This window comes from Podarcis raffonei, chromosome 8, assembly GCF_027172205.1.
Source record: "Podarcis raffonei isolate rPodRaf1 chromosome 8, rPodRaf1.pri, whole genome shotgun sequence".
NCBI lineage: Eukaryota > Metazoa > Chordata > Lepidosauria > Squamata > Lacertidae > Podarcis > Podarcis raffonei.
Genome location: NC_070609.1, coordinates 31,188,166 through 31,209,284, shown reverse-complemented (window position 1 = coordinate 31,209,284; position 21,119 = coordinate 31,188,166). Strand labels below are relative to the sequence as shown.

The window sequence follows — 21,119 nt, the reverse complement described above, 5'->3', positions numbered from 1 at the left end:
AGAGAGAGACAAAAGTCAGAGGTTTCTGCACACTCACCCTCAGCTTGCATCCAGGCAAGCAAGATGCATTATCACAGGCCAACAACACTTTACTGCCAGGCAAAAGTACTTGAGAACGACAGGGAACAGGGATAATGGTGGTGGTGCAGCTGAGTGGCCAACAGAGAGTTATGAAGGTCAGGAAGAGAGGCCTCTGAAAAGTGTTAAACTAGTTGTCCTACACTGGCAGAGACAAGCAATTCTATTTATAAAGGCTTCCAGGACCAAATCATTCACAACAGTAACCAAATTGCTGGTGAACTTCCATACCACCTAAAAGACCTGAAATGTGGTTGAATGTATAGACAAAGGCAACTTATTTACTGAAAAAAGTTCTCCAAGTTAGACATTTACACACCTCTGTCTTGAAACACAGTAAATAAAGAATAAAATTTAAGGTAACAGAAGACATATGTACGTGCACAACACATCTCCACACCCACCTTAGTAATACAAACTCTCCTCCAAAGCTTCTGCACACATTGACCCCCCCGCCAAAAAAATAACACTTTATGCATCACCCCTCCAGACATGAAACTTGATCGTAGGCCTTTGGAAACTCATGCAATCTTACTAGAGACTAGGAGCTGTACCCCTATTCATGTTGCTCACCAAGCCCACCTACTCGCCACCCTTTGCCAAGCCCTATCTCCTTGCCAACCCCACTCCCTTTACACTTGACCAACCCCTCATTACAGCTCTCCACCCACTTTACACTTCATTCCCTTCCCCCAAACTAGTGGTGAACATGATTTTCTCCTTTCCAGAGCAGTCATCACAACAGTATCAGAAGCATGGGGGTGGTTTACAAAGGGGACAAGGATTTTTCTCTAATTCATTTCCCTCGCACCCACTAGTGGTGGTGCTAACAGGGGAAGCAGCAGCATAGCATAGCAGGATGGTTGTAGGGTAGCTGTCCCAGTCTGTCCCTGTGTGGCTTACCTGGGCTGCCCACCACCTGCACTGCTTGTTCTTTCTGTCCACTCATTCCCCCTTTCTGCATGAGCAACAGCTGCATGGCAACACCATTACAATTTTATTATATATTAAGAAAGAGATTTTTCAGAACTGCATTCAGGTTTGAGATGCCCAGTGACTGCTATTTTAAATTTGTGGAGAAAGAGTACATCTGGGGGAATTGTGAGAACTTAAAAATGGCAGCTTTCATACTTGACTGCCTAGTGGAGGGGAGCAGGGCAGTCATCAGTGCTGGTGAGTATTGAACGGAAGCAGTTGTTCAAAGGTGCCAGTTGCCAATGCCAGGCCAAGGTTTAATTTTTCCAGTATGATGGATGAATGACACTTCATGGAAACACAATGCAGAAAAGGACTTTTGTGGAGGGGGGGAGGGGGAGGCAAGGAGCCAAAATGACACCTAAACTTTCCACCTAAACTTTAAACAGTTCAGCTCTTACATTTACCCAAATGACAGTAAGGTCAAGGAATTATTCAGCCTGCCTCTTTCATTACAACAGGGTTGGAAAGTCTTTTTTCATACCAAGGGCTGCATTCCATTTTGGACTGCCTTCTGGAGGCCACATGCCAGTGGTAGGGAAAATCAGAAGTAAAAGGGGGCAGAGAATTATTTTTCCTTTGTACAGTAGGCTGGTTTCTATATGCACTCCTCTGTGTCCTCTATCCAGGCAAGCAACAGGCATTATCAGAGCTTAAGGACACATTCTAGCCAGGCAAAAAACACTCATGCAGGGTATGAAATAGGACTGGTGAGGGGTGTGACCTGGGGAGAGTCACATGGGCCAGTTAGAGAGACCTGGAAAGCTGCATTTGGCACTCAGCCCTGAGATTTCCCACCCCTGCACTACAAGAAAATATACTAGTCCACAATCAGAATGAGTTACACTTAACCTCTCTTGAGGAAATACTAGCAGTTGACAGGAAAATAGTACAATGATGAAACTAGTATTTGACTTAGAAACAGAGAATTGATCACATGGCTGTAAAATAAATGCAATGAACTACCTACAGCCCACATCTGGCTTTAAATGCCTTCAGTTCTTGGCACATGCACCTCTCCTCTCTACACATTCTGCAGTTTCCTCCCCCTCCATGCTCTTGCTTGCCCTGATCATCTCAAGAATCAGAGGCAACTTCATTGCTAGAGACTCTCACACTGTCTGCCTCGTTCCCCTGCCATGACATTAGAGGAGTTCAGCCACTTAGTGCCAATTGTTTTGTGAATACCACCATCACAAAACTGCTTTAATACACAACCACACAGATAAATATCCATGGAAATATACTTTGTGCAAATCAAGGATTGTGATGTGGCACTACAAATCCTCCATTGGGGGCTGCATGATGACATGCATACATTTTCATTATATAGAGAGACGAAAGTCAGAGGCACAGCCACCTTCAATTTTTGATCCAGGCAAACGAGAGGAATTATCATAGCCCAAGGACTATGCAGCATTAAGACCCAATTGTTTAACTGTGAGCATGTGTTCCATTACTCATGAAGTTTGGAAAGAAGCAAACCCAGCTCATCCTGAGCAGAAGTGTACTGAATCATAAAACAGATCCATGTGAACCACTTCACTGTGGGGAATTTAGGTCAGCATGGGTTAGCCTGCTTTTGCATTTTGGCCACACTCACTTTGACATGCATCCCCAGAAGGGTTGATCCATCCCTGGGTTAGCATAAAGCGAAAGCTCAGGGCAGATGTGCATCGTGGCCCCAAATTCAAGTAAATTCACAAAGCAGTTTTGACACAAACATGATATCTGCAGTGACTCTGTGGCGCAATTCTGATGGAGGACAGTCTTATGAAGGGACCAACAGATGAAAGGTGACAATGTAATACATATCCCCAAGACCATCCTTTCATGAGGTAACACTGAAGAACACATGTTGAGTAGAGCACACTTATCTGCACCTTCTCCCCTCCAATCCCAACTCGATAACCCGAAACCTCTTACCTAGTGGTGATTAAGCTGTGGCCCTAAATAAGTTGTTGGACTCCAACGCCCATCAGCTCCAGCCAGTATGGCTAATAATCATGAGTGGTAGGAGTTATAGTCCAGCAACATTTGAAGGGTCAAATCTAAGCCACCTGGGCTCTAACCCTTTTCTGATTAGCCATTCTAAAACCCACCTCCATGTGCAGGCCAAGGTGGTTCCTAGGCAAGATTCAGCTGTTTTATCCTGTTGGCAGAGGCAGTTTTAGGGTGGCATGACAGGTGTGGCAGCACTGGGCACTGCGATGCAGGGGGCACCACAGCAGTGCCATGGGATGGGGAAGGGCACCAAATTTAAGCATCGCACAGGGCACCACTGAAATTTGAGAGCCCAAAGTCTGCCACTGCTGTTGGAGATTAGTTGATAAAATGCTTGTACTCTGAGGTTGTTGAGATCTGAGTTCAAACTCCTGCATGAAGTTCTCTTTTTGTGTGCGTTTGTGTGTGTCTTTGGGCCAGTTACTATCAGACTAAACCAGGTTTTGTTAATTTATACCTTCAATGTATGCAGCTCATAGTACAGAATAACCTACTTTCCGGAGCTGTTGTGATGATAAAATAGGAAAAGCTCACGTACACAATCTTCAGTCGAAAAGAGGAAGCATAATACACAAAATTGCAATAAAATTAAATAATTGATTTACAAGAGGGGTGGAGTAGAAAGTGGGAGGGAGAGGGGGAAAGGTCAAGATTATCTTTGCAACAATTAGGATTTATAATCTGCATTCCAATAAACCAATGAAAGATAAGATTCTCAAGATGATGAAGTCTGAACAGATCCAACGTTTGAACTTGTACAGTAAACAGAAGAATGTATTGGGCATGCATGTGGTCGCAAATATATTCACATACCCACCCACTCATTCTAGAAATGCTCTGTTTACAATTTATTGGACTGTTCTTTGCAGCAGGCAGTTTATTTTTCAGGACATCAGCAAATGTAACTAGGCTTAAGGGGATTTGGCACAAACCTGCGGGAGGTTAATCCACTACATATTCCTTCTGCAGTTCTCTCCTGAAGTTCAAAGCAGAATCCACAAACTCTTTTTAAAATACAGCAAGCCATAAAACAACAGGCAGGCAATTACTCCTCAATTCCTTAGTGGAACTTGGCAAATTACAAGGAAAGGATTTTTTATTGTTTAATTGTTTTGAGATGTTTCATAGGATGCAATTCAGAAATGGAAATAAATAAACAGATAAACAACCTCAGCACAATGTTATGTAATATTTGTACTCAACAGATTCCTACAAAGAGATTCCCCAAATTAACAGATGTTACATACAGGTGTCGTGAGCATCCACCATTTTTCTGCTCCCGAGGGAAACCACAAAACACACACACACACACACACACACCATTAGCAGATTTGTTAATACAGTAGTAGCATAACCTTTCAATTCAATCTTTCTTCTTCTTCTAAACCAAGATAGTTCCTGCCCTCAGGCTTACAATCTAAAAGACACAATACAAAAGGATGAAGGGATGAGGTCGGAGAAGGAAAAAAGCAAACTCAGGCATTGGTAGTGACAAGCTGGGATGGAAACTGCTCAGAAAAAGATCCAAAAAGAGCTGATCTCTCAGTAGGGCCAGTGCATTGGGGTCTGCAGGTCCATCTCTTCCTGCTTGGGCATCCCATATCTGCCATTGCTGACAGAAAAATACCCTGAATGTGCACAGCTAGACTGTGGAAAAGTAGAAACTTATGTTGACGTAGAACCAGGATCTGTCTGCCTCTGTCCCTTTGGAGGGAGAAACCAGAGGCTATAGGTCAGAGTGTTTCATGGACGGGCAAAATGTTACCACACTTTGGTGCAATTCAACTCATCCATTCTAGTCACTGGCTCCCCTTAAACTGGAAAGGCTAGAAAAGCATCCATGTCAAGCTCATATTTATTCTGGGCAACAGCAGCATCTCCTGTGACTGACTCTGACTTCTGATTCCAGGTTGTGACTCCACAGGTCTAGAAATGGCTACACCTTTCCCACAAACTCAAGGTAAATCAAGAGGAGGCTGAAACTAGGCTCCAGCTTATGCTGATCAAACATAACTGAGATGACTTTGGAGACAATTCCATTATCTTGGTTCCTTTGCTAAACAACATGCCATGCCTGTTACCAAAAACCCAAGAGAAGATATGTTAAGAATGTGAGAAGAGTGGCTGGATGAGACCAATGTCCCATCTAGTCCACCATCCTGTTGTCACAGTGGCCAACCAAATGCCTCAAAGCAGCACCCAAGCACAGGAGCAAAACTCCAGTAAGTAGTATTCAGAAGCATTATTGCCTCCCAGCTGTGGAGGCAAAGCATAACCACCACTGTTTTGTTTCCCATCACTCATTTCTCCAATTTGCCATTCTGGGGCTCTGTATGAAGTTGTGCATTATGGGAAGGAAGAGGCGAGAGAAGGAAAGTTGGGAAAGAAAGCAATAGTCAAGTGACAGGTTAATTTTTAGCTGAATGTAAAGCTCATCATAGTTAACATGAAATTATATAGTGACTCTGGAAACATTGCGGGGAGAAAGCCATTGATCACAGTTTGAATTCCCCTCTTATAATCCTGAAAGCATACATGGGGCAGTGAGCACAAGAGGCTAGACATTCAGAAAGCAGCCTGTTTATGATGGGGGCCTGGGATCATTCAGCAGGTATAATAAGGCAATATGGGATTAACAAGAACAGGTAATTACTACTAAGGGTTGCAAAATTAATGCACGAGAAAGAATCCATTTTGGCACACAGGAGGAAGGGCTAAGAGGAGGATTAGCAGAGAAACGAGACTTCAGAAGGGGAGAAAAACTTTTACAGCTGTTAAAAATGGCAATTAAAAATAGTCCCCCACTTAAATCTAAAAAGTGAATTTAGGCCTCTCAGGTGCCTACTGCATCATGGGTAACTGTGGCTAATGGAAAATGAAACAGGAAAGTGAAGTTTCTAGCTCAGGTGTGGGAAACCTGTGGTCTCCAAGTGTTGCTGAGATACAAATCCCATCATCCCTGGCCATGGTTGTGAGGGCTGTTGGGACTTGTACTTCAGTAACATCTAGAGAACCCAGGGTTCCCGAGTGCTGTGCTAGCTGACAGATATTGTAAATTCACGCAACATTATTGAAGCCCAAGCAAATTTAAAAACTCAGGTGTGAAAATGCCCTTAGAGGGTGGAATGAACATGAAGCACTCCTGTTTTCCATGGAGGTAAAACACCAGGCAACATCTGGACACAGAGAGTTAACTGTAAATGAAACAGATAATTCTAGACACAAATAATATGCAGAGGCTGTCAGTATTCTCGGTGGATATCCTCTCCTCTTTTTTTTACAAAAAAGAAAGTTAATATCCTGCCTATTGATCCGAAAAATCTATATGATGGCTCAGAAATAAAACCAATACAATAGCCAAAGAAGATGATACAACAGAAGCACACAGCAACAGCAGGGAAACCAAAATCAACAAACCAAGAACAATTAATCTGGCTGCCCACTTGCACAAAGCTTGCATGGAGGTTACACAATGTCTGTTCTTTACTGAGCATCCATTATGTTTTCTTTAAATGATGATTATACATCTTCCTGACGATCAGTCTTTATACCACATATTTTAGTGAATCTAGCTGTCACTGCATTCCCGCCCCAGCAATTTTTATTATTATTTTAACACAACAATACAAACAACACGTGAAACTATACAAAGTTTTTCCAGTTTTATGGATATATTGGGTGAAGCCCAGCATAGGAAGAAGTGAAGCATTAATTAAGGTGATAGCAAAAATGATCTGCTCATAAACATGGAAATATTCATCTTGCCCTAAGTACCCGAAGGTCAGGTCATCATAGCCACTGGGCTACTTACACAACCTCTCCACACAGGGGCTTGGGAAGCCAGGGGATACAGAGAGTAATGGAAACAAAATCTCCTCAAACCTATCCCTCTTAGATAATCCTCTTGTCATCCTTCTGTGCTGCATGAGGCTATTCAAAAGAGCTACGTCTGAGATGCTATTTATCCAAGCTTCCATCAGGAGCTCTGAGTCAGATTTCCAGTGATAGGCAACAACCAATTGCACTGTTAACAAAAAAGAACACTAGGTCTCTGTGCTTGATCTCTGGATTTTTGTCATTTTGCAGTGATAGCAGGGCTAGGGATAGATCAAGTTTCAATACTTCGGCCATAACGGAAGAGGCAATGGCAAAAATCCATGCCCCCCTTTTTTGCGCTTTGTTGCAGGTCCACAGCACATGAAAAAAATGAAGCATGTCCCCTGCAGTCCTTTTAGCACAAAGGGGATAGGGTTTTGTTTAATCTGGAGAGCCACACTGTGGTCCAGTGCCATCGGAGAAGGACCTTGAGGGGCACCAACTGCAGGTGCACAAAGGTTATCTTAACCACCTGGGGGGGCAGGACCACACCCCTTTCAACTTATGTCCATCAATTTGTATCTCAAGGTCCCAGACCTAAATGTGGGATGTTCAAGCAGTGGGGTAAGGGGGAGGATACACCCAGGACCAACACGGAGCTCCTCTCCCTCCAAGGCAGAAAGTTGTTCTTAAGAGTTATTCATTTCCCTCACTGCTCCCCTGGAGAACCACAGAAAGGGAAGTGCTCTAATGGATGGTGTGGAGGGAGAGAGCTCAAGCTGTACCCAAGGGGTCTCCAGAGAGACTCTGATGAGTGGAATTAAGTGTTTGACTTGGAATGCATTATAGTAGGACTTCAACGGGGAACACCCAGCCCGCCCCCCTCCGTGCTGGGTCCATAAAGTGTAGTGGGGCTTACCCTCCATCTCTTTTCCTGGGACACAAACTGTTTAACAGTTTTTGGCAATGTTTAAAACTTGCAATTTGGAGCAGGGATGGGAATCACTTGGAATACATCCAGAAATCTGGCAAAATAGACATTTTGACTGCTGTGATGCAGCTGAGGCAAATTAAGACGGCTCCACCTTTTTAATTCTGCCAAGATTTCTTTGCACAGATGGCCAAAATTTTGCTCTGACAATTGATAGGGGTCTGACATAAGAATCAGACCTAAGTATTTTTTTAGAACAACAACACCACCACAACAAAATTGGGTTGGAGTAAAGGTAGATGCAGTGAATGGCCACTTGTGTTTGGGCTGGGACATGTTAATTGGGAGGACAACGCATTTAGCGTATTGGATTCCAGTCCTGCTACATGATAAAACATACTGAGCTGTGATTTTAGTGGTTTCAGGGCTTGTCTGGGCTTTTGCAACATTAATAACATGTTAGTCACCAACATATTTACCTTATGTTTTGCTCCACAAAGCATCACCCCCTCCAGAGCAAATGGCAAGGGTGAGAGAGGGCTACCTTGTTCAGCTCCCCAGAAGGCTGATTGCTGAAGCATTGTCCCATTAATGGAGATCATTGTATGGGATTTGGAGTGGAGTAATTGCATCACATGGAGGAACTTCAACCACAACCACGTTTTGGAAAGTAGTACACTTAGGAAGTTCCACTGAATTCTGTCACATTCAGAATTTGGTGCCCTATGAGGCCAACGCTGCAGAGGAGCGGGTAGAGTTGACTTCACTGATAAGGTTTATTACCTTACTAAATGCCCCTGCGGGGCATGAAGACAGTTTGGTAGGACACTAAGTAATGATAGGGCAGTAAGTAATTTCACATCCACATTTATGAGGGTGATAGGAGCCCAGAGCTCTGGGTTTGAACAATAACAACAGTCTGGAGTTGTGCCACATCAGTGGATTTTTGCTCCCATCCAAAATAAAATAAAACAGTTTAATCAAGCATGACAACAGTTCTTCTTCTTAAGCTTTGTAGTATTCCACCATGAAGTCATCAGTCTCTGGGGATTTCCCAGATTTGAGCTTTTGGATCACTTCCAACACCTCCTCCCAAGTTACAGGGCAGCTCAGAAGTTCTATCTGCTTGTCAGACAGCGCCTTTAATTTAACCTTGGAAAGGTATGCATTTATGTTACACTGATCCCAGACTGTCTGACGATTACAAGGGTGCAAATAAATTTTAATGCCAGGTCATCAGTTGCCATTTGCAGGACTTGTCTCTCCAACTGACTGACTAAGAGTCTCATTGCCATTTTGGACATGTTCAAAATCAGATTCTTCAATGTTTCCATTTTTTTTTTTTTTACTTGAGCGATAACAAGGTGGTTGCCCAGTCCGAGGAAAAGTCTTTGCTAATTTTAATGACATATTCATCTGCTTCTTGGGCCTCCTCCATTGTGAGGATTGTTTTGTGCTCTTTTGTGAGTGGCAACCTCTGCTCTTCATGTCGGAGTCAAGAGGCCTCATCCGACAGCTCTGACTACTCTCCCACAACTTCTTCCTGTAAGTCAAGTTTATCTAGCATACAGTTGGGGACACAAAGTCTCTAACATCACCTTGCTGGGAATGTAGTTTTTGAAATGGGAAAGTGGAAATAAATGCAATGTTGCCTTAGATGTCCCATTGTAACTGGAGAGGTTGTTCCACCATTAGCCTCAAAAGCTAGCCACTCCCCCCAAGAACATTTTTTATAAGGTAAATTTGCTGTGCCTGAACAGTTTAATCCACTTTAATTGCACAAACCTAAATTTCCAAGTATACTATTTAATCCTTCCTACCAAACAGTGACAGTCTGGGGGCAACTCTAATCTGAACAGCAGGTCCAAGCATCAACAAGTTAATGATTTTTCCCTAAGCTGCAAATGACCAGGATTAGAGCTGTATGTCAAACTCTGATTTTGCTGACATTTTAGTTCCATTTCAGAGATAGGTAATATAGCTTCTTCCATTTATTGAATGCTGTTCATCCCAGGTTCCTAACCATTCACATTCACCACACATTTCCATATTTATGTATTCAGTTTCTAACTAACTAGTCATAGAGGCTTCAAAATAATCATGAGGTTAAAAGAAAGAACAATTACAGTGAGGGCAGCCAACCAAAATTAAAATACAGTAGATGGAAACTGAACAAATTTAGGAACCTCCCCTCAGAGGTCGATAGATGGGGTCCATAGTGAAAAAACTCCACACCAGTCCCCAAATTGCATCACCAAAGTAACTAAACACAAACATCATATAAGTGTTTGTTGACCAAATCAGTGATCCTGACATGTGAATCCCTCTAGAAACTCCATGTTCAGAAGCAGTATGTCTTATAATGTCTAGGTAAACATCAACACATGGTGTGGAATCATGACACTTTGCTGCTTGTCTTTATGGGTTGTTGCTCAGCATCTGTGCTCAGCAATTGGTGTTACATCACACATTATAGTTATTCACAAAGAGGTTACAAAGAAGGCAGGGAGCAAAGGGACACAGAGCAGTGAGAGCCATAAGCTTCATGTAACGTGCAGTTAACCCAGAGACAATATCCTCCCATGAAAGCCAGAATGCTATGTCAGCTCAAAGTAGAAAGCAACATCATATGTACCTTTCACATCACAGCTATTCACGGAATACCAATGAAGTGAAATAAAATAAAAATAAAAATTATAATGCTATATCACAAGAGCCACATTTGGGCTTGGAAATGGTAGTTCCCACTTTGGTTGCAAAGTTAAGTAGATGCACAAATTCCAACAAACTACAAATTCTAGCGGAACAACAATGACTTAAAGACCCAAACAAGGACCTTAGCCAATTAAGACAACCAAGCTTATTTCTTGTTGAGTGTGCAGGCATGAGATAGTTGTGACCTATCATGCAGCCAAACGTAGAGCATTCATCATGGACAAATCAGTCAAATGCAGTTCCAGCCATAGAAGGATGAAGTGATCACTACCTTTCTTTTGATTCATTAATATTTGCTGATTGCTAAAGAGAACGTGGCAACAAGGAAAAGTAGACTTGTGAACACCTGGGCAAGACACTGATAGTGGGGCTCACAATTCTACTGAGGCTCCAAACCTTCTAGCTGTCACCCCACCTTCCCTCTCAGCTGAGACAAGTTCATTACAATTTGGGGGTTAGTGGCTGAAAACACACACACACACACACACACACACACACACACACACAGCTTCCCACCCACATTCCCTTGCAATATGCAGATAAAATGAGAGGCAGATAATACCACAGTGTTTAATACTAGGAAGACCCTCCCCTCTCCCCTGCCATTCCCAGTGGCAGGGAACTGCAGGGCCCACAGGCAATGCCACCAGCCCTAGCACATGCCCCCCCCCTTGCCAGCTGAGACCCTGGACCTCTTCCTCACAATCGTAATGTGTTTTACCCTTTTGTTTCCCCAAAGTCAGCTGCATATGATCACCACACACCCATGCAGCCCACAAATTGTAAGGCTGCCACTCATTTTATTATACAGCATCAGATCTAGCTTTGTGGGTAAGTTTGGGTTGGAAGTCCAGATGGACCGAACTACCACTCCCCACCTGATCAAGATGCCACTGTCTTGCCAGTCCTGGGAAGTGACTACAGATACCTGGACAGTAGAGTAACTGGGGTGGGGGCTAAGCAAGACACAGCAGGGTGCTCAAAGCTGTCACTGAAGGTACCACAGGCTTCCTGGTTATCTGGCTGACCTTCTGATCCAATCTGTGGGCTTGAAAGAAACCCATAGTTCTACTCAGCACATTTCCCAAGACATTAAGGGTTCATGGAATGTCATGGAAGCTTTCCCCAAATCTTCAGCCTGTAAAGAACCAGATCATTTGTGACACTCCTTGGCCCAGATCCAATCCTGCTCATGAGCTTTAGAAGGTTTGTGGAACAAACATAGCCCAAAGCAGTCCACAAACTGTTCCAGAGCTATTCAGATGATAAACTATGGAGAAGCTACATATGACAAAATGATGTAACATAAATGTACCATGTTCCCATGTTATAACACACACATATGCATTTATTTATACTTTTAAACATTTCACTCTCTTTGTTCCTCCTCCAAATTCCCACCACCACTAATCTACTTCTACTTCTTATTCTCAAATAATATTGAATCACAACTACAGAGCTACAGGTCAGCCTCATGTACAATCAGGTATCATGTGCAGTGGTGGCTGCTAACCATTGGGACTGGTGGGGGACAAGGCAGTCAGGCCAATGGTGGGTGGAGCCAGAGCAAATGAGTGGCAGAGCCAGAACCAATGGCAGGTACAGACAACTAATTCTAACTTTAGTTGTCCTGCCCATTGAATCTCACAAAGGCAATACTGAGACTAAGGAGGAGGAAGCTGACAGTCAGCTCCACCCCCTGGATTGACCGTAAGAAAGAAGACAGGCAGGTGGGGGTTAACTGGGAACACACCGAGTTTGGTTGGGCAGTGCCCCATTCTAGCAATGGCATTTAGAACTAGGAACAAGCCTCTTTGGCATCTATGGTGGCATCTCATGCAAAAGGGTGTCAAGAGCAGAGGAAGACACAGCTGATTTCTTCATTAATATGTTGACCAATTTTGCTGCAATTCCTGATCAAACATTTGCATAGACTCCTTCCTACCATCTCAAAGCCTCCCCCTGCACTGCTTCATATCCAACTACTGAACCATCAGAAAATAATCCAGGATAATCCAGAAACCAAAACAAAACATACCAAAATAAACCCCACAAACTCTGGACCTAAAAGCACACACAGATTTCAACTGCACTAGTTAGATCAATAAATTAAACCAGGGGTCACCAACCTGTCATCCACCCCAAGTACAGAAACCTTTACAGGAGCTCAAAGGGTCTCCACTTTCTACTGAAATTAGGGTTGAAAGTTGCATACAATTCAAGCCAATTGAATAGGTGGTAAGACTTGTTTGGTTGTGGGGTGTGCACATTTGTGTGGTGCCCACCAGTTTTTCTGGTATGAAAACATGCCCACGTGTCCCAGAAGGAAGACAGCCCCAAATGCTAACAGAAAGTTTCCAGAGCAGTTTTATATGCAACATATTAATAGATTCAGCCTCCCCTCCCCAATATAATGCTCTGTTCTCTATAATGTTTGACAATCAATAATTGTGAGCATCAGTGATATGCTGTGTATGTCCCCAAATTAAGCTGCATAAATAAAAGTACTTTGCCTATGGCTATTTTTTGAGGGGAAGCTCAGAAATTTCAGCTAAGCATTTCACAAGAAACCAAGGCAGGCCTTACGTTAGGTGACTCAGCCCCTAAAAGGACTCAGCCCCTAAAAGGAAAATCAAGATGGAAAGTAAAGCCCACTACAAGTGCTCTGCCTGACCTAATTCTACTCTCACACAGTCTCAATGCCAGTCTATTGCATTTCCCCTACTCCATGGTCAAATGCTTACCTTAGGGGCCAGGCAGCTCTTTGGATGGAATGGGGCTGCCTGGCCTTGTGACCATGCAGTTGGGCTAATGACCCATGTGGTTCCTTCCAGCTCTACAATTCTATGAAATTCTTGCTATGAAATACAGCAAGGATCTTGGTGTCGTGGAGCCTACTTCTGCTTGGGATCACAATTCCTATCACAGACACCCAGCACAAAATGTGAATGGCCAAAGATGGGGAGAGCAATGTCCCAAATCCAGGGTGTAAGTAGCTGCCACCACATCAGGATGCCAGCTGCGTCTTCTATCACTCTGGGAGGAAGAATGGAGGAAGGAAGCTAGGTGGACATAAGAATGCAAGAAGAGCCCAGCTGCATGGATCAAGCCAAAGGCAGCCAGTCTAGTTCAGCATGCTGTTCTCACAGTGGACAGCCAAATGCCTATGGGAAGCCTGCAAGCTCATACATGCAGTGGGTATGATCCATCCAAGGAGATGACACCAGCCTGGCCTCCAATATGGTCCCCATGCCAAGTCTTGGGCAAGGACAGACTGGGGGCAGTGGGGGAGAAAGAGGAAGTAAGCAGGCATGGGGTGGGTTGGAATAAGGAAGGAATCAGCATTCCCAATGACTCTCAATCACTTTCCTCAGGAGTTTCAGTGTCTGAGAGATTCCAACTCATATTAAGGGCAAGTCGACTGTTGTTCAATCTTATCTGTTTTCAACAAGCGGCCTCTGTTGACATGAATGCAACATTCAACCAGGCTCTCAGGTGTGATTCAGACTCAGACCAGGACACCTGATTGTCTCAGGAGCAAATGGGGTTGATGGTCTTACGACATGGCAAGGATCATGTTGTATGAAATGGCCCCTCCACATAGTAGCATTGTTTCTTATTATCAAGGTGGCTCAGTCTGGTGGGCTTGGGTCCACCTCCTCCCCAGACCCACTCAGCCTCCATGTCTGTGTCATTGCTGAACTTTGAGGTTTTGACACCCCCACAGACAATCTATGCATGGGCTGCTGAGAATCTAAACTGCTGAGACTTTGAAGCATTCCCTGCCCCCTGCCCCCCCAGTTGACCTACTTGTTCAAGATGCAGCCTGCAGGTTCACTCCCTCCCTCAACCTGCTCAAAAATGTTTCCAGAGTTATTGCATTAAACAAAGAACCAAAACCTCAATTTCCCAGTATCCCACATAATAACCCATTTCCAAAATGTGCAATGTCGACAGCTCCTTTGCCATCCCTCACAAATGGCTCAAGGCTGCATTCCTTCTCTCTGACTTACAAACACAGATTGGTTTCTGAGAGGACCACTGGCTACTCTTTTGACAAGTGATTGTTTTCTGTCCTTTCAGTTCAAATGCAGGCTGGCATTCAAACGTCAACGAGTCCCCGTGGCGAAAGGTTGACCCTTGTCTCTTGCCGTAGGCTGGCACTCCTGGATCTCCACAACTCCCCTGGTCGATTTCTGAAAAAACACAAAAAGAAAGAGACAGGAAGAGAAGTGGGGAGGGCAAAAGGAGACCTGGGTGCAACTTCTTTTTACAATCCCTGGATTTTATTCTTGCAAAGCTAGGAACGTTCTTTTTAAAACACAACAGAGAACACCACCACTTGTGATTAAACTAGGGAACTCTGGCTTGTTTTCCTTGTTTAAATAATAATTTGGGGGACACTTCTAATTTTCCAGTGGCAGCGATACACTTCTATAGAAGAATGTGCAGTTACATGTCCTTGTTGCCCCCTTCTGGCCTCATTGCTCCCCTTCCTGGGAAATGAGTCTGGCAATTTAGAAGTATTGCAGAACCTCATGTTTCCAATCTGATGTGGAAGGCAACTTTGGGAGCTGAGAAAAGCCAAGAGTGACGTGGTCTTGGCAGCCTCTGGGATGCTGGCTTGCCACCCCTTGGTATAAAAAGCAAGTTTTTAGATCTAAAGGGTTGTTTTTTTTGGGGGGGGGGAGTGGCTCAAATCTTCTCTGAAACAATGCAGCTCAAAGTGTAGGATGAAGGGGAAGTTACCTGCAATCATGTACAGGTTGTTTCCCAGTCTCTCCTGTAAGTTTTTCTTTTAGATACAGAATAGGGGTGGGGGTGGGATAGAAGCAAAGAGAGAAATGCCAACATCTGAATGAGCTGCTTGCTAATCCTCAGCCCAACACACACACACACACACAGAGAGAGAGACAGAGAGAGAGAGAGAGAGAGAGAGAGAGAGAGAGAGAGAGAGAGAGAGAGAGAATGGCTAGGACCAGAACACCTATAAAACTGGGCCAAACAGTTTAAGTGGTATTTTGCCAGATTAATTGCTAAAAATACATTTGGATCTATTTTCAGAGTTCATCTCATTCTATCTGCCTTCCTAACTGGCCCACTTTAAGCCACTATTGTCATCACCTCAAATGTATTTGGATGTTTAATTAGAGAGGAAGGAAACATTTCCTAGGCAGCGTTTTTTTACTCCCTGCTGTGGAACTGAATATTTATTTCATTTTGTGAACATGGCTGTATGAACAATGTGAAAAGTCACTTTGCTAAGAGAATTTTCCAAAGCTCAGAGCCATTTTGAGCATGAAAATAAGCAGCACAGAAGTAATGGTGAGGAAGTGCAATCCACCTATGCTTCCTCTGTCCCAGTTTTTCCATTGAGTAACTTTTATCATGTCATTACAGGGAACTGTGGTGCTGGTGGGTTTCTCTTGTGGTGACTTTTCCACCTTAAAAATTATGATTGTGTGAACTGGCTAATCAAGGCAATTCCCTTTACCAAGTGCCCAGGGGTGCCAACTTGAATAAAATATTTTGGGGGAGGGGAGGTAAGCCCTGTCCCAAATAATTGATCACATGACACAGCACACACCATTTGAATGACAATGCTTATCAACTGGGGTGGGGCTGGCCCCCTCAAATATTTTATTGGGTGTGTGTGAAGGAACCTGAGCCCCAGGAACTGACTCCCATGCAGGTGCCTTTAAGTTATTAATTACATTAAAATTTGCCATAGTGAACAGTAAGCCAGATAAAGTCTCTTCCTGTGGAAAGAGAATGGCAGCAGAGTGGAAACAGCCCCAGCCATTATGAAATATAGGAAGGAATGGAAACGGCTGCCTTTTTACATCCCTCGTCTTCAGAAACACTTTTTGTAAAACACTTCCAATGCTCCTCTGATTAATCCCACCTAACCCTCCCTCATCCAGTCTTGATTGCTCAGGGTAAATTCTGTGTCTCTTCCACTCTCCCTGCTCTGCTCACCTAACATGGAAGAGCTTCGGATCCTGCAGAGTTTCACACACCGATGAGGCTAAGCAATAGTGATGCCACTGGCGCTGTCCAAGCTGGTACTGAGCATTGAACTGAAAGTGTCTGTCAAACTTGAACTTTTCAAATCAAACAGAGAGGTCCCCCCAGCCCTCATGCCTCGTTAACAGCTTGTACACAAGCATATCCAAGTAAAAGGGTTGTATGAGTGTGCACTTCTTGATTTCGACAGTTCAGCTGTGTACACCTATTGTATATACACAGAACGTAACATGTGAACACCCTTACTAGGACAGGCTTGTAGAACCATCAGAGCTGTGATTTCTCAAAGGGTTCCTGCAATTGCAAGAACATAAGACCCTGCTGGATGAGGCCAATGGTCCATCTAGTCCAGCCTCCTGCTCTCACAGTGGCCAACCAGCCACCTCTGGGAAACCCACAAGCAGGATCTAACAACAACAAAACACTCTCCTCCTGTGGTTTCCAGAAAATGGATTTGGAAGCATTATTACCTCTGGCAGTGGAGGTAGTGCACAGCCATCATGGCTAGCAGCCATTGATAGCCTTATCCTCCATGACTTCGTCAAATCCTCTTTTAAAGACATTCAAGGTTGCCAACTCTGCCTCTTGTGGGAGCGAGTTCCATAGTTTAACTCTGCATGAAACTCCCAACATTCAGTTTCCCTGGATGTCCATGAGTTAGTGTTATGAGAGAAGGAGAGAAACATTCCTCCTTCCACTTTCTTTGCGCCATGCATAATTTTCTATCATGTCACCACTAAAAAGTCCCAAATGCTGTAATATTTTCTCATAGGAGTGTTGCTCCTTATTCATTATGCATGCCCTTTTCTGAACCTTACTCAACTCTACAGTATCGTTTCTGCACTGAGGTAACCAGAACTGCACACAGTATTCCGAATGTGGTCACACTGATCAGAATAACTACAGGAGGAAGGGGGAAAGCAAGAGGCAGATGGGGAAGGGAACTCTTTTGATTAATGTGTTGTGTTGCTGAATATGATGGATTGAGGGGTGGGGAGGTGGCTGGTGGGCTGAACATGTCATCTGCTGGGCCTCTGAGCACCTGAATTGACTTAAAGATCCCCCCCATGACTTCTTGTACACACACACCCTGCCCCCTGAAAAATCTCAAACAGATCTGAGGAGCTGGCTGGCTCATTTTTACTAAATTAAATGTCAAATCAAAGTGTGAAGAGATGCAGGGTGTCAGTTCTTTTGCAGAATCATGATGGAAGAGAGAAAAAGTGTATGTGTGTGTATGTGTGTTTTGTGTTGCATGACCATCGCAGGATCATCTCATTTATTTTATTTATTTCATAAAGTTTATATACCGATTGATTGTAAAAAAACAAACAAACCCCAAACCTAGCGTAAAAGATTCTCTCATTTCTAAAACCAAGGCAAAACACTCTTTTGTGTTTCTGCAGAGATATACAAGCCTTGGGGAGATAAATAGCATTCTGAATCCAGGAATATTGCCTGTGTGCAGTCATCCCCCAGCCCCAGTTATCTGCTTACACACCATTTCATTTCTAAAGAATTTCATTTCTCCCTCTTGCTATTAACACCAGCAGTTTCTCCCTTTCATACCTTCTCCAGTACTTTCCTGCTATTAATCTGTGTCACATTATTCCCATTTTCCACTTTCTCTGGCCTTTTTTTATCCCCTTCATCTGTGATCAACCACCTTGCTTTCATTGCCCTTTCTTTTAAAAACTAAACTAAACTAAATGTTTCTCTTGGTTTTCTCCTCCTCCTTCTCCTTCAGTTTTTGATAGTAAATTTGAAACATCTTTTGTGACACCTTCCTTACAGAGAAAATTACATAATCCATGATTTGCATTAATCCAGCTCCTGTTTTGATGCAGGCTGAACAGCAATGAGATTTTCCCACTGCTGAACTGTCACTGGAAAGGCACTGATGCAGGTTGGACTCTCTGCCAAATAACTAAGGCGGAGACATGCTTCATAGGTGGTGAAAATAGAACAATTTGTTGTTTTCAATTTTGTCACTGCTGATAATATGTCAAGGACACAGGCTCTCAAACAGGCTGGATTCTGACCTGCCCCTGCCCCACCATAGCTAAAAACCAAACACAGGACATTAAAAAAAAAGATTAACTGTTTATTCATCAGGAGCTCTGAGCTACTTAATGCTGAAGAACTCCCCCCAACTCCTGTGGGAAACTTTGATAAGTGGTCAGGGTTACCCAACTGGCAATCACCAAACAACACCATGATCTCCTAAGCCAGCAAGGGGGGGGGGACTCTGGGACTAAATGGGCCTGTGAGGCTGTTTTCCCCAATACAGCTGCTCCACACCTCACATCAAATGTGACTACAGGTGTGGGACAGCTAAAAATTAAAGCAGGGTTTGACGTCAGTGCTGATCAGCCCTGACTTCAAGCACTGCTGGTATTGGCTACACTCTGGAGTTCCCAATTGTGAGCTCTGGAATGCCCCTAGTTTCAGGTTATTTTTGAGGGTGTACCTGGATCCTCAGCCTCTCTTGGAACACCTTGTTTTAGTCTCGGTTACTAATGGAACACTGCTGATGAGACTTCCCTGAGTGCTGTCTTACCAGAGTTTCCCTCTTCTCTGACAGAACAAGTAAAAAAGTAAAGGTAAAGGACCGCTGGATGGTTAAGTCCAGTCAAAGGGTTGTGGTGTTTGTCCTCAGACAGCTTTCCAGGTCATGTGGCCAGTATAACTAAATAGCTTCTGGCACAACCGTAACAGAAGCCAGAACACATGGAAATGCCATTTACCTCCCCACCACATCAGTACCTATTTATCTACTTGCGCTGATATGCTTTCAAACTGCTAGGCTGGCAGGAGCTGGGACAGAGCAATGGGAGCTCACCCCGTTGTGCGGATTCAAACCACCAACCTTATGATCAGAGAAGAGTTTCCCTCTTCTCTGGCAGAACAGCACACATGCTTCTGGCCAAAAGACTTTTTGCAGGATTACACTCTTCTCCTGCTTATTTGTTTAAAAGCATTTATAAGCAACTTAATGTTTTTAAAATAATAATAAAAAAACTCTAAGCCGTGCAACACATAAAAACAGCAAACGTTGAGTGGTATCCAACACACTTGTTCTGTCAGTTCAGGGATTTATGCTTGTGCAACAGAACTACCCCCATCTTCCCCTCGTGCACACACAACACACCCCTCAAATCTCTTCCAGAGGGTTGGGAGATCCCACAGAACAGATCGGCACATAGGAGGGCAAGAGAGGGGAATGGTCTGTTGCGCAAGTGTAAATCCTTGCGCTGACAGTACAAGTTACTTCATTCTACAGTGGACGCAGTCCAATATGAAAAATACAACATAAAACCAGTAAAACAGTAGTATAAAAACATAGAAAAACAAATGAAAGCAGAAATTCAGGGAATTCAAACCAATAAAAACAGGGCCCAATCTCATTGGTCAGGCAAAGCCTGTGCTTATAAAAAAGGGAGGGATTTAAAAGACATCTGAAGCAACTGGTTGCTGCTTCATGTCCAGCAGAGGAAAGGGCATTCCATAATACAGGAATTCCATTCAAGTTGATCAAATTCTATTTAACGTGATTATAGTTGATGATGTAATGCTCTTTTGTAAAAAAAAAGAAGTAAGGATTGATGTTATCCAATTTCCATTCCAGTGCATAAAAATAGAAACACATTTTCAAAACTCTTGTAATAATCCAATGCAATTTTTAAATGTTGTATACAACACTAGTTTAATTAATTTGTATTTGTAAACAATGTGTATAAATGCTATTGTTAAGTGCTCTGGTTTTAATAAAGGCAATGCTTTTAAAGAGGCTTGACCATTATTTGACTGTATTTGACTGTTCAATTTTTATATATTTCCTAAATAAATAAACATTTGTCACCCTTCACCATAAATATTCTCAGGGTGGCTCATTAAAAACACTGAAGAACAAAATATACAAGGAACAAAATAAAACCCTTCATAGAGTTATTGCGGGGGGGGGGGGGGAGCATAATGGTTAAGAAGGAAAAGTCTGGGGAAATAAACAGCACTCAGTCTGCCATTGGAAAGGCCCTCCCTAGGGTCAGAGCTCCATAAATGTGGGAGGGGGCAAACATTTGAATGCCCTATCCCCACTTGCCCCTGTTGGTGAGGAAAGCTAAGGGTAGGACTCCAATGACAGTTCTGGGTGTATGGATAGGACGACCTAGAGTCAACTGATGAAAGCTATGCACACTGCAGAGTATAATGGAGCCCCTTGTAGGATAAGGTTACCAGATTTTTTTCAGTGAACCCAGGGACACTTATTGTTTGCTATGTACATGTGAATGCTGAGAAAGCTGTAAATCCGGGAAATGTCCCCGGGAAATAGGGACATCTGGTAACCTTATTGTAGGACACCCGCCAGTCTTGTTGGGATTGCTGACTCCCATGAACTGAAACACATCAGCACCCCACAACAACTGCATACTTGCAAGAGGCAATGGAGGGCACATGCTTTGTTTTAGGAAAAAGGTTTGCCTGCCATGACTTATCTTCTCATTTAGGAACCCTTGACAGGTTTCCAAACCATTTCAGGAGTGTCTGCAACCTTTCAAAAATGCTCTTCCAC

At 43.5% G+C, this 21,119-nt stretch overlaps 1 protein-coding gene across 3 annotated transcripts in view; it reads right to left on the bottom strand.

Annotated features, from left to right (window-relative positions):
* CSMD2 (CUB and Sushi multiple domains 2) overlaps positions 1-21,119 on the bottom strand; it is a 480,348-nt gene that overhangs the window by 151,591 nt on the left and 307,638 nt on the right. For 2 of the 3 annotated variants that reach the window (XM_053398926.1, XM_053398927.1), the window contains exon 13: positions 14,533-14,715. The exons of the other annotated variant lie outside the window; for it this stretch is intronic. In XM_053398926.1, the coding sequence (XP_053254901.1) occupies positions 14,533-14,715 (183 nt within the window). The remainder of the gene's footprint in view (positions 1-14,532; positions 14,716-21,119) is intronic. 3 annotated transcript variants of the gene reach the window in all.